At 32.9% G+C, this 15,044-nt stretch overlaps 1 protein-coding gene across 3 annotated transcripts in view; it reads right to left on the bottom strand.

Moving 5' to 3' along the window:
• Window positions 1-462: 462 nt before the first annotated feature.
• LOC149424252 (annulin-like) overlaps window positions 463-15,044 on the bottom strand; it is a 33,931-nt gene continuing 19,349 nt past the window's right edge. For 2 of the 3 annotated variants that reach the window (XM_089631234.1, XM_089631235.1), the window contains exons 2-11: window positions 9,585-9,803; window positions 7,493-7,771; window positions 6,448-6,599; window positions 5,706-5,937; window positions 5,100-5,260; window positions 4,578-4,763; window positions 4,269-4,379; window positions 3,336-3,716; window positions 2,468-2,710; window positions 463-1,525 (exon numbers count right to left, since the gene is read on the bottom strand). In XM_089631234.1, coding sequence (XP_089487360.1) covers window positions 1,346-1,525; window positions 2,468-2,710; window positions 3,336-3,716; window positions 4,269-4,379; window positions 4,578-4,763; window positions 5,100-5,260; window positions 5,706-5,937; window positions 6,448-6,599; window positions 7,493-7,771; window positions 9,585-9,803 — 2,144 coding nt within the window. In that variant the 3' untranslated portion in view covers window positions 463-1,345. Of the gene's footprint in view, window positions 1,526-2,467; window positions 2,711-3,335; window positions 3,717-4,268; window positions 4,380-4,577; window positions 4,764-5,099; window positions 5,261-5,705; window positions 5,938-6,447; window positions 6,600-7,492; window positions 7,772-9,584; window positions 9,804-14,712; window positions 15,025-15,044 lie in introns of those variants that run through there. The other variant, XM_089631236.1, reaches the window with a different exon arrangement.

The following is a 15,044-nucleotide window of genomic DNA, read 5'->3' as shown; positions in this document are numbered from 1 at the left end:
TGTACCTTTTTGTTTTCCAAGGTCGTTCGTTAGTCAAATTCACCCCATGGGTCGGTAAGGAATCTACTTGAACCAGGTGTTGAAGACTCTGCGCATAAAAGTCCCACAATGCTCATTGCAGATTGTTACTTTTAGCAAACTTTATTTTTCTGCGCAGGGTCACAGCACTCAGTTTATTTCGATTCCTTACCGACCCATGGAACGACGGCTTAACATTGTTTCATAGTGTTATGAAAGTTATTTCATGTCATAATAATTTGGAAAAGGGTTTAATAAATGTAAAAGTCCACATAGATTGAATAAATAAAATGTTGTTTATTTAGAAACAAAACATTAAAAACAAGTATATGTTTATAGAATGTGTTGAAAAATAAAAAGTAGGTATTATAATAGTTTATACAAAATGTTCAGTCCAGAGAAAGAATACAAAAAATACAATTTTTTTAAATATACTCACAGTGCCTTAAATACTAAAATTTCATATTTAACAAAATCAGCTGCTCTGCTTGAATTCGTTTTAAAAAATCACAAAATTCATTGTATGTATATAATATTCATTGTTCAAGTATTCCAAATAATGAGATTTATAAATATTTTGTTGGAAAGAAGATTGAGTCATTAAAATTTAATATTTCAAGCTCAAAAGCTAATAAAATTTAATGAATAAAAAAATATTTGAAAAATTTTAATACTATAAATTTGTTAAATAAATATATAATATAATAATAAATAATATTTGCCAAAAACGGTTAATATATTTGTATGAAAAAAGAATAATTAAAAATGATTGTATACTGTTTGTACTAATAATTAAAGGGCATCATTTAAACCCCTTCGGTGTACAAACGTAAGTTGCTTATCTCTACTAGATTTGTTTATAGTCAATGGACTCTAACTATCTATAATATATTAGCTTTTAAACCTAGATGGCAAAAATCAGCACTCATAATTTTATTATTTAGTATAAAATATGATTCTACATAATATATTACATAAAACATATATTTCCTTAGCAACACAAGTGAACAAAATATTATAAGTTTATTTGGCAGGATATTAAAACCATTAAAAGCTTTTACAATCACAAACACTATTCAAATAGCAAACAATGATATACTTTGGACTGGTTTTTTGTTAATTTATAATAAAAACATTACATATTACATCACAACATTAACACCTCCGTGTTAAGTATTCGTAAAAAAATTACTCACCTAGCTAGTAAATTGCCTTCCGAATGTATGAAAAGAGAGAAAACTTGTCTGAATCTCCGTAATGTAGACATATCATTGTTATAAATATTACATAATATAACTATGGTAATAATAAATAAGTGTTTTATTTATCAGTGAACTCCGTTCCCATGGTTGATCATAAAACTGGCTTGTGGTTGGACGTTGAATGCAAGGAATCCATCAACATCAGTCAACTCTTTGGAGACAAACTTGGCCGCAATGGTGTGCCGACCCGACCACGGGGGAATGAACTTCACAGAGACTGTGGCAAAGGCTCCGGGTGCAATGTTCTGCAACCAAAAGAAGATTACATTATTATATTAGTTAAATTAATTTATAGCAGTATAGCCAATATACCTGTAGCGGTTACGTCACCGCTCCTAGGGTCATCATATCATAACCAGACCGCATGAGTTAAAAAGCTGAATTAACAATCACGTCTTCATCAGTGCTGAACACGCCCACGAGTAAGGTCTCCATCAACGCGGTGTCGACTCACTGATCCTCATCTCGACCATTCCACCGCAGTCATTGCCGTCTACGTCTAGTATCATCATCATCGGTCCAGAGCCATCTCCCAACTGCACAATTATACTGACTCGCTATAAATGCCGTGACACCACACAACATCATATTTCATTGTCTCACTACCAAGTCCCCATAGACCTACTGTGTCAGATTTGCCAATATGTTGAATAATAAGCTAAGCTTATAAGCCCTTGTAGATTCCCAACTACAGGGTTATGTTTACGAGCTGATCCACGGGCCGATCCTTTACAATGCTGACCTTTTCAAAGCAATCTATCGCATCACGCATCAAGTTTTGGCACAGAGTAGGCGTTTCATTAAAACTTCATGAATCATGTTTCATGGATCAACTCTGCTGTTAGCCGCTGATGGATCACATATACCCGAAATATTTCAGTTGCTCATTATGCTCAGTAAGAGAAATATTTACGTCCATCGAGTTGCTTTTTGGCAGGAACCCTGGGAAGATATGACTAGCTACCCCATTACTAAATATAACTGATATATGTAAATATGCAATATAAGCTTACATAGGTTCATGAAAAGCTTGTCGGACAAAGGTAAAGGTTAATCCTCACTGCTCGCCAGTGAAAACTAGGGTTAACGGAACTATCTTCAGCTCGCACTAGGGTAAGCAGCGTCTACATGTTGTAAATCACAAAATCTAGGATAACAGCAAAACTAGAAAAATATATATTTCTAACCTCATCCAGCTTAATTTGCAGTTGTCTCTCAAGACCACACCCTTCCAATAGGAATACGCTCTTCTTCAGGGGCATGGGAAGTGGGTTCTGCAGCTTGATGACGGCCACAAACTCCTGCCCCGTGGTTGGTGTTCCCTGGATGGATATTTTGATGTCGGGCTTCCTCACTCTGAAGTCATCCTGGGCAAAGTATTCAAATTCCGTATCCACCACTGTTACTAAGCAGGCAATGTTGAATGCACACTGAAAGAATAACAAATAATTTCAATTTAAAATAGGTACATAAAGCAACACTGGATTGACCTTTGATATCTAGTTTTATAAAACTTCTCACTATTTTAGCAAAACTCGATTTGAGTTACAACTTTTTACAGTTCATTGACAGCTTTGTAAGCCATGTTTAATTTAAAAAATTTAAATATGGTTTTTTTTTATTTGTTTTTGGGGTGTTATGCCGTGTTGCGCTAACTCCTTATTTAGCCAACGTTTCGGACAGCATTGCAGTGTCCATCATCAGGGCAGATGTGTTATTTGAGGTTGTGGTGAAATGTGAGCTTATGTATGAGGATGTTGTTAAACGTTGGCTAAAGAAGGAGTTAGCTCAATACGGCATAACACCCCAAAAACAAATAACAAAAATACTTTTGGCCGTGAAAATCTTAAATCATATATATATATGGCTATTCAAACATCAATAAGGATCCCATTTTTGGCATATAAAAATTCTTCAATTTTGCAGGTTTTATTTTCAAAAGATTGCAATGACTTCGAAAATGAGGTTGTAAATCACAAAATACATACATGAATGTCTTAGAAATCCTTCCTGAATAAATAATTTTTTAAAACATTGGTACATTTATATATATACCTGTTCAACCAGCCGTGAATAATATTCATCAAATGTGACATCCAATCTGACTTCCTCTGTGGCTAGCGGCTTAATAACTTTGTTGAAAGCAAAGAGTTTGACAGGTTGTCCAACTTTGCCAGTGTAATGGACTGTATCCACCCTCAGGTTGCCATTGATGGTGTGCTCTTTGCTCTTTGAGCGGTTCTTGGCAATAAGAACTACGCTGAATGGCTCCCCGATCTTGATGTCGTCTCTGAGGGCAAAGTTGAAATGGATGTCATTGAACTCCTCATTGAGATAGTACCGAGAGAACAGGCTCTCAGACATCTTCAGCGCGTTCAGCATAGCATCCCTCTCTTCTTTGGTTTCCTCTTGAAATTTGTAGTTGTCTGTTATATCCTGAAAAGTAATAACCAATTTAATCAGATTCATTCTCTCGTGGTGAAGGCTCTTTGAGATTGAGTGGTACACGGTTCAAGCAGGATTCTGAAACCGAAACGCTAGTTCTCTACAAGCCTTAGCCGTTACTAATGACTGGTTTGCCCAATAGTTTGTGAATGGTTTTAAGAAAACGTTTGAGAATATATCTAACAATAGGCCTGACTTAAGGAAAGGACGGTAGGATGGCCGAGACTTTCAATGTGGTGGCTTCAGTGAGTTCCTGTGCCGGCCAGTGTACAATTTGTAAACTTTTCAAAAATATAAGTACATATAGCAACTCTTTGCTTTTTACATTATGTAATAATTTTTATCTAAAATTTATCAATATCCACAGAGTTGTGTCCCAAAACTTATGCTTCTACCATCGATTTCTAATAATATATCACATTAAAACATTAGGTTGCTTAGATTTTTACTGTGTTTTCAGCGTATTATGTTGAACTGTGAATTTATTTAAAAAAATAAATATACATACAAATATATTCAAATTGGAGTAATATAATTAATTACCTCTCTTTCCCACAATCCAACAGCTTTGGTTGAAATAGATTTACCAACGGTAGTTGTATCCTTTTGAAGTAATTTAAGGGGTTGTGTGGGTCCAGCATATCTCCAAAATACCTAGAAATATAAAAAGACTATCAAAACATGATCAAAAATACATTTGATGACTAGTGTGGGCATACTGTTGTGAAATTTCCTACCCATGGTAATATTGAGGGAACATTGGTACAACATTAGAGAACACTGGCGAATATTTGGGGATCATGGGAACTTTCGAGAACACTGGGGGTGTGCAACATTAAAAAAATTATTTACCTTATCAGCGTTGACTTCAGCATATAGGAAAGTGTTGTCATACGGTTTCTGGATCTCTCCAAGCTTGACAGCGGCTACAGAAGCCGGCCCACATCTGAAGATGCTATCAGAGAGTTCTTGAGGAGTGGCGTCTATCGCCTGCCAACCGTTGTAAGCATCACCGAGATCTGACCGCTTCATCCATACCTAAGGGGGATTCATTTATTGATTAGAGAAACAAACTTGGTGTAGCAAGAAATGGCAAATGCCAAACATTTTAACATTTTTCTTATTACCTACCATATTATCCTATTATGATTACATTGTTAAACATAATATGTATATACTATAAAATGCTGATTATAATAATCTAAAGATTAAATCATGTACTAACTTATAAATATTTTATTGAACCATGCTGATTGCTGATTCTAATATGTGTTAAGATTAATACATTTTCAACTTTTTCCTTATTTATTTATTGGATTTATCACTCCCTCCTAACAGTTTATGGACTGATAAATAATAATAAATAAATTATACCTCATTCCACACGTGGTAGTTCCAAATGGAATCCAAATTCAGTTCTTCCATGACTGAACCTTTCTGATCAACAAAGTAATCCACAGTCAAACTGCCCTGGGTGTCGTGGGCTGAAGAATATGTGGTGACAACACGGCACGGTAGTCCAATGGCTCTGCAAACTAGAGATTATGCCGTATTAGTAATCTAATTTTATGTTTTAACAAGTACAAGAATAAGGTTGGAAAGACAATACATAATTAATTTAGAACAGCTCATACCTTAAATAGTGAGAAGAAACATGATTAAATTATATTCTTTGTGCTTTGCATAAAAAACATAGTCTTGTAAACATAAGTTCATTCGTTGAAAATAAATTGACAAGAATGATAAATTTAATTCCTGTATTGTTTTATGTTCGAATATTTAAAATAATGTAAATAAAATAACGATAATAATTGATTAAATTTGTAAGAAATTGACTCATTTTGTTTAAACCTATTATTAAATGGATCTACATCAATACATGTTAATGTTTTTTTATCGTTATGTTTCAATTGGAATTTGACCATGAATCGACAATTTTAAAATAGAGTTTTTGATTAGCGTTTCTTTGTAGGTACTAACCAGTAGCTAAAACACCTGCAAACACCCAGCACTGTCCATACTTCACTGGCTTTTTCTTCTTGTAGAATTGCTGCAAGATGTTCATGGATCCAACCCACTTGGTGGGAGGGGTGCCGCCTCCAAAGTCATCGCTCCAGTTTCCCATTAGTGCTCCTTCATCATCGGGGGAGTTGATGGCAGCGGATATAGCCCTTGATACCTGGATTGCATCACCTCTAGCATTTCCTCTAACCTAAAAACAAATTTTAAGACATTTTTGGTTAACAAATTAGGGAAATCTTTGAACGTGAATCAATTAGCAGCAACCTTTGATTATTCATTTACCTAATAATTAGTCGCTTGAAATATCATTACAAATTAAAAATATCTCCCGAGTAAAAATAAATGGCGCCAACGGGAATTGAACCCGTGATGTCCGGTCAGGTGCTCTGAAACCACTGAGCTATGTCGGTTTATTTCCAACCCGCCAAATGATTCAATATGTACTAGTACCTAAATCAACAATTACTGCTTATTATATTTTTTCCACCTGTAAACAACCAATTTTATTTTTGTAGGAAAGGCTTTGTTAGTGCTAAATTTTTCACTAGATGGCGTCGAGACATATTATATCTTCATTTATTGGTGAAATATTTTTGACATTTGTCGAATATTATTATTTTTTAATGATTTTTTTTTTTTTTTAAATAAATCAAATTTAATAATGTTAAAAATTAAAAAAAAATTATGATAATTCATTTACCTTTCCAACTTCTGAGATCAGGTATAGAGAGCAATCTAGAATGTCTTTCTCGAACTGTGAATATTTCCAAATGGATGGTCTGAGGCGATTGTGGGAACCTCTCCAAATAAGACCAGTATCCTGCTGAACGTATTCCTCTCTAAGAGCTTCACCTACAAATAACAGTGTAATGTTAGTATTATAGGAATTTAAATATGTAAAAAAATTATCAATTAAATATTTTGTAATTCGAAATGCAATTTTTTCCACTTTTTCATGGAAAACTGTTCAGAACTGAGGAAAGTGCCTACATAACGTTCGATAATTTAATTTAATGTAAGTATAACTTCGGTTAGCCCTTCCCAATAGCAACGAAATTCTTATAAAAGTAGGTTTTTTATTAAGTCATTGGTATTACCTACGAAATCTATGATACAATCGAAGTTCTGGACCTCGATTCTCGACGAAGTCATTCCATTCGAACAGCGAGTGGTTCGACCCACTCGTTATTTTAGTAGAATGACTTTTGAAGTTTGGCGTATGTACCTAAGTGTGTACCTTTGACGAAACTCAAAAATAAGAATATCGACCAATGCATGTATTTTCGACTGCGATTGCAAGCTGCCTGTATTGGAGAATCGATACCCTGAGCTATACCTAGCGTTTTCATTTTTGTATGATTTATAGCTCAAATCTTCAGTATCTCAGATTTTATAGATGCTTTTATAAGAATTTTGTATTATTTAAAAAAAAAATTTTTTTGAATGGTCGAAGTGTGTGGACACACAAATATAAACCGGCAGTAACACTGGAAGATAAATATTTGTGCATTTTTTCTTTAAATGTATGTCTCAATGATTGAATGAGGACACTTGATCATTTTTACAAATAGCAAACAGAATATAACACAATAGGTTATGTTTGCTATCATTTTTTTTCAATGTTCTGTTTTGTCATGGAACCTTTATTTTATATTTAACAGTTTCCGCCAAGAACAAACCTATTGTTTGAGGGGGTTATACCTAAAATAACATTACATAAAGGTAATTAAATGATTTCGATTTACCTTCAAGATAAACATCATCCTGTGGACACCACGGGTTAAAGATCAAATAGAAGCCTAGGGGGTGTGTGTAGTTGACTGCTCCATTTCCAATCAGCTTGGTGTCTATGTCGATCTTCCACTGGGCCACTACACTGGAGGGAGAGGTGTAGATCTTTACGGTGAGGTGGTTGTCATACTGGTTCTCGATGTAAGCACTCCACCCGCCGGTCACCTCTGGAGGCTTGTCTAATAGAGGCACAGCCACCAAAGTTCCATGGCCGTAGTTTGGTTTATCAGTGTCTGGAAAATGTATTAATATTATTATGATTTTAAGAACAAGTCGAATTTCTAACGAACCAGAAGCAGATGAAAAAATGAGCCTGTGAAAGTGAATAAAATACTTACACTTATGTATAAGAGTACTGTTATATTTCTCTGTGCTTTTTCCAGCCAAGAGACGACCCAGAAATTACTCAGAATCAGATTGCATGCAAAATAAGGATATATATTTATACATTTAAAAAAAAAAATGTTGATATAATTCCCTGTAGAAGGCACACCTTGGTTCGAAATCAAAACCATTTTAAAACTCAAATAAAAAAAGATGTAGGTACCTCTACAAGAAGCCAATTTTTTGTAATCTTTTATAATATCTAATATTTTATTACCTACCTAGTTTATCAAAATATCATAAATTTATTGTTAATTTGTTCATTTTATGACTTCCATTTTATTATGTCGATAAAGAAATCGCTTTATTGGCTCATTTTAGCATTATTTAAAGAAATGCCTACCAAGTCCCCCACAAAGGTAGTATGATAATACTTTGCTGATCATTCTTGTTCTCTTTGATGACCATAAGTGGCTGTTCAACTTTATCAAATTTTTGAGCTTTTTTTTTGTTTTTTTTTTTTTTTTGTTTTTTTGTTACATACATGGTTTTAAAATACAAATTATGTTTTTTACATACATATTAAAAAAGAAAGAAACAATGCGAATTACAGAAAAGTATATGTACACATGCACATATGTATACATATATAGTGTATTACACACCATACATAACATACACACACAATACACGTACACACACACGAGTTCATAAACAGCATAATATGTATATTATACATAAAAATAATAATATGCATAAATGTATGATAGCAAAAAAATCTTAATATTATGATGACCATTTAAATGATACGAACCACCGCTTGTCAAATTTGTAAATGTGGAGACAATTAATATTATTCCAAAGCATAACGGATCACACCAAAACGATGTAACTACCAATGATAACTTATTTTACACACTCAAGCCACAGAGAGATGTGGAAAAAATGTGACAGAAGCCACAGCTGCTGTTCGTGGACCTTTGAGGCGGGTTGATTTAAACAATAACGAGGTTAGAATCACGAAAATTTGTGCAGCAAAATGCAGTACTTGTGTTTTATTTTGCATTTATTATTATTTATTAATTTTATTTCAAGCAATGTTTCAATTCTGAATGATGGTCCATTTGTACATCAAAGTTTACAAATGTCTAATTTATTATTAATATTTTGTTTATTACATTTTCTTTTGATTAATATGGCTCCTAAAATTCAGCTAGAATCTATAAATTGGTGCAGTTTCATTGTTTCTGGCCGTGCGTTATAATTTTGCATTCCTTTGCATAGTAAACTATTTTGTGTATTGGCTTTGTCCTTTCTTGATAGACTAATTTCATCGCACGTTCTTGTGTTACGTCTGTGAATGTCCTAGTTATATATAATTTAGTATGAAAAGTATTTGGTAATATATTTTGTATTATGTATCCATAAATATCATTTTTATAAGCCATTCATATTTGTATAAAATCATAAAAATTAAGAAAAAAATACGCTTTTGTGGGAGTACAAGAATTGTCTATACAGAATTGAAAATTATAGTTTTGAATAAATTGTTAATATATATTACATATTTTCTAACTGTACCGATTTAGAAATTCTGAAAAAAAATTACCCCGAGCTACAAAACAGGTAGGTATTGAAGTAACTCAGGCGAGATCGCCATCTGAATAATAATCTTAACGTTTTCAACATCATACATATAAATAATAAGGTTGTAGGTATTACCTGCTACGGTGAAAATAAAGGACACTGCGTCCTTCTCGGGGTTGAAGGGCCTCGACAGGGTCATATCCAGGACGAATGACGCCCCTCTCCTTACCACCAGCGAGGGTTCCCTCTCCCGGGTCATCAGCTCGAACCTGTCAGTGTGGTGCTCGATGCCGTTGGCTGCGAGGCAGAAGTCCAGGTTGCGAACTGCTATGACTTTGCCAGCGTCTGGGGCATCTGGAAAGATTAATCAACGGTTAGTAAAGGAAATTTGAATTTAAAACAGTTTGAAGATTAGATTTTGGAAAACAGTTTGAACTCATTTGTAGGTACAAAGCTAATAAAAACAACAGAGGTGGGCCGTGAAACCTCTTTTATTAATTTGTTGTTCTAACATTGTTTTTTCTTTATTTTTACATATTGCAATATGTTTTAAATTGTGTTTTCGCGACTACATACTAGGCTCATGCCCTTATCGTGGTAGTCGTACATAATATTGATTATAATTAACAACTAGAAAAGACAATGTTTTGTAGAAAAGATAAATAAAACATATTTAAAAAAAAAAAATTACATAAACCAAAGTAAGAATTTAAATTAAACTGAATGAAAAAAAATATATTTTAAAGATAATGGAAATAAAAATAACAATATTTAAATAACATTACAAAGTAAGATTAAAATGTATGTAAAAATCGGTACCCATTCAAAAGAGTTAATGTTTATGGGTACCTACACTGTCACAACCAAATTTAGTGATATGAAAGAAATTGGAAGAAAAGAACGAAAGAGCTTAATTTTTTTTAAATAGTGGTAGGAACATTTATTGTTAGAATAAAACCGTTCGCATAAAACATCATTCACCCATTCGACTGCAAATACCCGCCCTTGTTTCTACCTACACACTTAATTTTCATTGGCTCCGCCGCTTTGATAGTCGATACTTTCGACACGCTTCCATGCCAAATCACCCTTTGTTTCTAATGGTTCCATGCTATCTCAACACAGTGACTATTCAACACACCTTTGAAAAGAAGTCATTAAAAACGATGAAAAAAAAAATTACCCTAACCTAACCTAACCTACTTAACCCAGTTAATAAAGTTTTTGTTTCATCGCTTTCCATGACTTTATATATATTTTTAAAATTGTGATGAATTATCATTTTGATGATTTATCCGGTCACCGTTTCTAATATCAATTATAGTTGGTGCACTTTGCTATGCAGAACTAAGATCAACACGTTGAAAGTGAATAAAATCATTGTTTATTCTAAAAACACCAATCAAAGACAACAGAACAGGTTATTATTTATCTAATAAAGTGGGTAGGTAGTGCCATCCTGATTTTCTACACTACGTTTATATATTATTATCTGAATACATTTATTATTAATTTATTGGATAACCTACCTACACTCATAATTTATTTCCATTTTCCCCATAGGTTAGACTATAATAATAATAGGTTTTCATCAAAATTGAACTAAATCTCGCAACGAACAACGATGTTACCACAGGCAGCGTAATCTATATATATATAAAACGTAACTTTGAGTTAACCAAGTTGGAAATTATATATTTTTTAAACCTCTTACACCATTAGAGATATGAAGTAAACCAACAAAATAAGAAAACGATTTTTTTTACAAAAATAATTTAATCTAATATACAATTACAACCTAACTTAACCTCACCTAACAATAATGCCAAATTTAACTTTTCTTTGTAACCGTAACAAAATTGAATTTCTCTGATGATTATTAAGTGATGATTGAGATTGTTAAGGTCCAGAAGCACGCCTACGATACAAAAATGCAATTAAAAGCTACAATTAGAAACCATGCAATAAAAAAACATTTTTATAGTTTTATTTTCATAATATTTTACACCTCTGCACTTCTTTTATTCAGGCAGACTAATCACTTCGTTGGAGAAATATCCTTGAAATAATATTAGCGAATATACTTGGATAAGCAACCTTGACTGAAGTGGAATATTATGCAAAAACTTAAAAAAATCTTTAATAAAGTATACGACAAATTTCGCATCATCGATAAGAATTCATCAACTTAGATGAAATTCACGATTCAAGCGCTCGATATTCATTAGAAATTATTACAAATCTTATGACGAATTAATCAATTAATTTATAGAACACATATTTTGACAACATAATAAATGTAATAAATTATTAGTTTTATTTTAGCCATTTGTACATCCAAGTTTATGCATGAATTATTACATTTTCTTTTGATTAATATGGCTCCCACAATCCAGTTTGACTCTATCAACTGGGTAATTAATTATAATAATAACACAACAGTACTTTTGCAGATATTGTAGATGTGTTCAACTGCACGGAATATAGTTTGTAAAAGCCCGTATGAGCGTATAACATAAAAAACAAGCGTTTTTTTATTGAAAAAAATAGTTCACGGAAAAAACTAAAGTTCCCTTTTCTGAGGACATAATATACAGGGTGTATCGGCACGTACCCGACAAACTTTAACCAGCTATTCCTTAGCATATTTGGAGTAAAAAATCTTATGTGCACTTTGCTGTCCGGTAACGTTTTTTTTTTAATAAAAAATTTATTATTCATATTTTCACCACATGGTGACTGTTTTATCCTTTGTCAAAGTTTGAAAACCCATCTGGCAAATATTTTATTCGAATTCCGTTGAATAATGCACGTGTGTACCTATATTGGCGCACTTTTACTATCACAACTAAATGGCACGGCACCATTCGTCTCATTTTTAACTATTATTATTTAGTGTGTGCGAAAGAGCGAAGACGCTTTTTGACATACTTGCTTATAACAGCTGTTGAACACGAAACGCAATGCCAATGACAGTGATGTAGTGTGGAAATTTAATTTTTTTTTGTTTTTAATTGAAAAAAAAATGCTACCGGACAGCAAAGTGCCCATAACATTTTTTACTCCAAATGTGCTAAGGAATAGCTGGTTAAAGTTTGTCAGGTTAGTGCCGATACACCCTGTATATTATTTAAGAGTTCAAAAATATATAACACCTTATAGGTTTAATTGGGCTGAACATTTCAAAACATTCGTAAAACTGAGTTTAAATAACAATTTACTGTACTGTACACTAATATCAAATAAAAAAAATATCTGCCACTTTCAGTAAAATATTTTAAAATATACAGTATTTACGATACAAGATGCAAGGAAACAATTTATTTATTACTATCTGTATCCCATCACCAGTTGATGTGGCTCAGTCTGTCTGTGCAGATAGAGAAACAATAGCGCGTTTTGCTTTTATGTCCAACAGATGGTGCCGTTTAAAAAAGACATGTCTTTACCAGTCACAGGTGACATCTATACTATAATTTTGGTACATAAATCACAAGTTTATTTGAATTAAAAATTGTGCTAAATTTCAAAGCAATCAGTGAAGAACTTTCTAAGATTGAACAAACAAACATTAACATTATTATTATATAGATATATACAGGGTTTTCCAATAAGAGGTGTTATTTTGATATTCAAAGAAACTTTTCCCGTAAAAGATCAATGGTTTCGTTGCTTGTGTGGCACATAGCGCCGTCTTGTTGAAAGTAAACGTTTTCCAGATCAATACCATCCAATTTCGGCCATAAAAAATCATTAATCATCTCTCGATAGCGCAATCCATTCACCGTAACTGTTGCTCCAGCCTCATTATTGAAAAAGTAAGGTCCAATGACTCCGCCGGACCATAAACCGCACCAAACATTCACATGTTGAGGATAGAGAGGCTTTTCAACAATAACTCTTGGGTTTTCCGTGCCTCAGATGCGACAATTTTGCTTGTTAATGAAGCCACCGAGGTGGAAATGGGCCTCATCACTCAAGATGATTTGCATTTGATTCACTCAATTTTAATAATTTCAATGCGTTGTTGAAGCGTGTATGGTTCCATTTTTATTAATGGCGTAGTTTCTACTTGTTAAATGTCAAAAAATGACAGCTTCAAAAGTAACATCTACCGAATAGTGGGCTATTCAAAATAACACCTCTTATTGGAAAACCCTGTAGATGGGAAAAATACAAATCCGTAACTCAAACCTTGAAGTTTCCAATTTTCACAATCTTGCAAATCTTGAAATAAATTCTATTATTTTGGACTCCAGATATTGAGCAAATACTTCAAATAATAATGTATGGACGTCAAGCTAACTGTGGATGTTTAACGACTAAAGCTTTCGGTCTATATTTTTAGAAATGCTTTGTTAAAATGTACAAGAATTATTCTGAAGTCAATAACGTAGTCAATGTAATGTTTTCACATGCAGAATGGAATGTTTCCACAGACAGAACCTTTTTAATGTAAAAAATCTTTGCACAATAATTCTTGTAATGTTGCATGATTTCGACAAAGTTAATTACGAGTTTGAAAACAATAACAATCCCTCACAACAACAAAGCGTAGGAAGTACTTAACCTAAGTCTACCCACAATCAACACACAAAATAGAGACCAATGAATATTTGTAGAGTTATGATATGAGATTTTCACGGCCAAAAATATTACAGTGATTTATTTTAGGGTATTATACCGTGTCGTAACACGTTTTAGTAGATTTCGTAATTAACAGATATAATTTTTTAATTTAATGACCATCTAAATTTCTCCGTGGATTCACAACAAAAAATCTAAAAGATTGGTTGATCTTATAAAAATAAAACTTTCTTTTCTTTGATTTAAACTTGAATGTCTTTCCTCTTTTGTCTAGTAAATATCAGAGCATTTATTATTTGTTCGTTTTTGTTTAGACATAATTTTTTTTAAATTAACTTCTAAATAAAATAATTAGTAATATTCAATGGATGAAAACAATATTAGCGATTCTTAAACGAAAAATTTAAACAGAAGAATCGGCGCCCCGGCAAGGCGAGGGTTCTGGGTTCAAGTCTGTTTCTAAATTTAGTTTGAGAATCGCTAATATTTTTTTCATTAATTAAATATTACAAATTGAGGTTTTACTCATTAGGTTATTCCAAAAATAAATATAATTAGTGTTTATCATTCAATTCCATTTTACTGATATACATATGTATATTATTATGACTAATGCATGCATGGGTGTTGGTGGTGGAAGTGGACTACCTATATTGTAAAAATGGTTAAAACTCACTTGGTCGAAAAGAATACGAATTAAAAACTGGAACTCGATGCGTCCTCCCCACATGATCCACCCAGTACCGATATACGTAAGGGATGCTCATTTTCTAACAATTTTCTTGACGCGAATAAAAAAACTCAATCACAAAACACTTTCTGAGAAGTATCGAAAAACCCAAGAAAATTCTTTGAACTGCAAACTATTTTATAGTTTGAAGTTGAGTTTGGTATTGATTTAGGTGTTGGATGCAAGAGACTTCTTTACTATTCAACGATCACTACCGAACTGACTACATGTGGAATACGTATTGCGTGTAGGCAGCCACTGCATCCAAGAAGTACCTA

This window comes from Hesperophylax consimilis, chromosome 4, assembly GCF_061612785.1.
Source record: "Hesperophylax consimilis isolate HC1 chromosome 4, BYU_Hcon_1.0, whole genome shotgun sequence".
Lineage (NCBI taxonomy): Eukaryota > Metazoa > Arthropoda > Insecta > Trichoptera > Limnephilidae > Hesperophylax > Hesperophylax consimilis.
The sequence above is the reverse complement of the archived record's forward strand: the minus strand, read 5'-3'. Positions and strand labels throughout refer to the sequence as shown.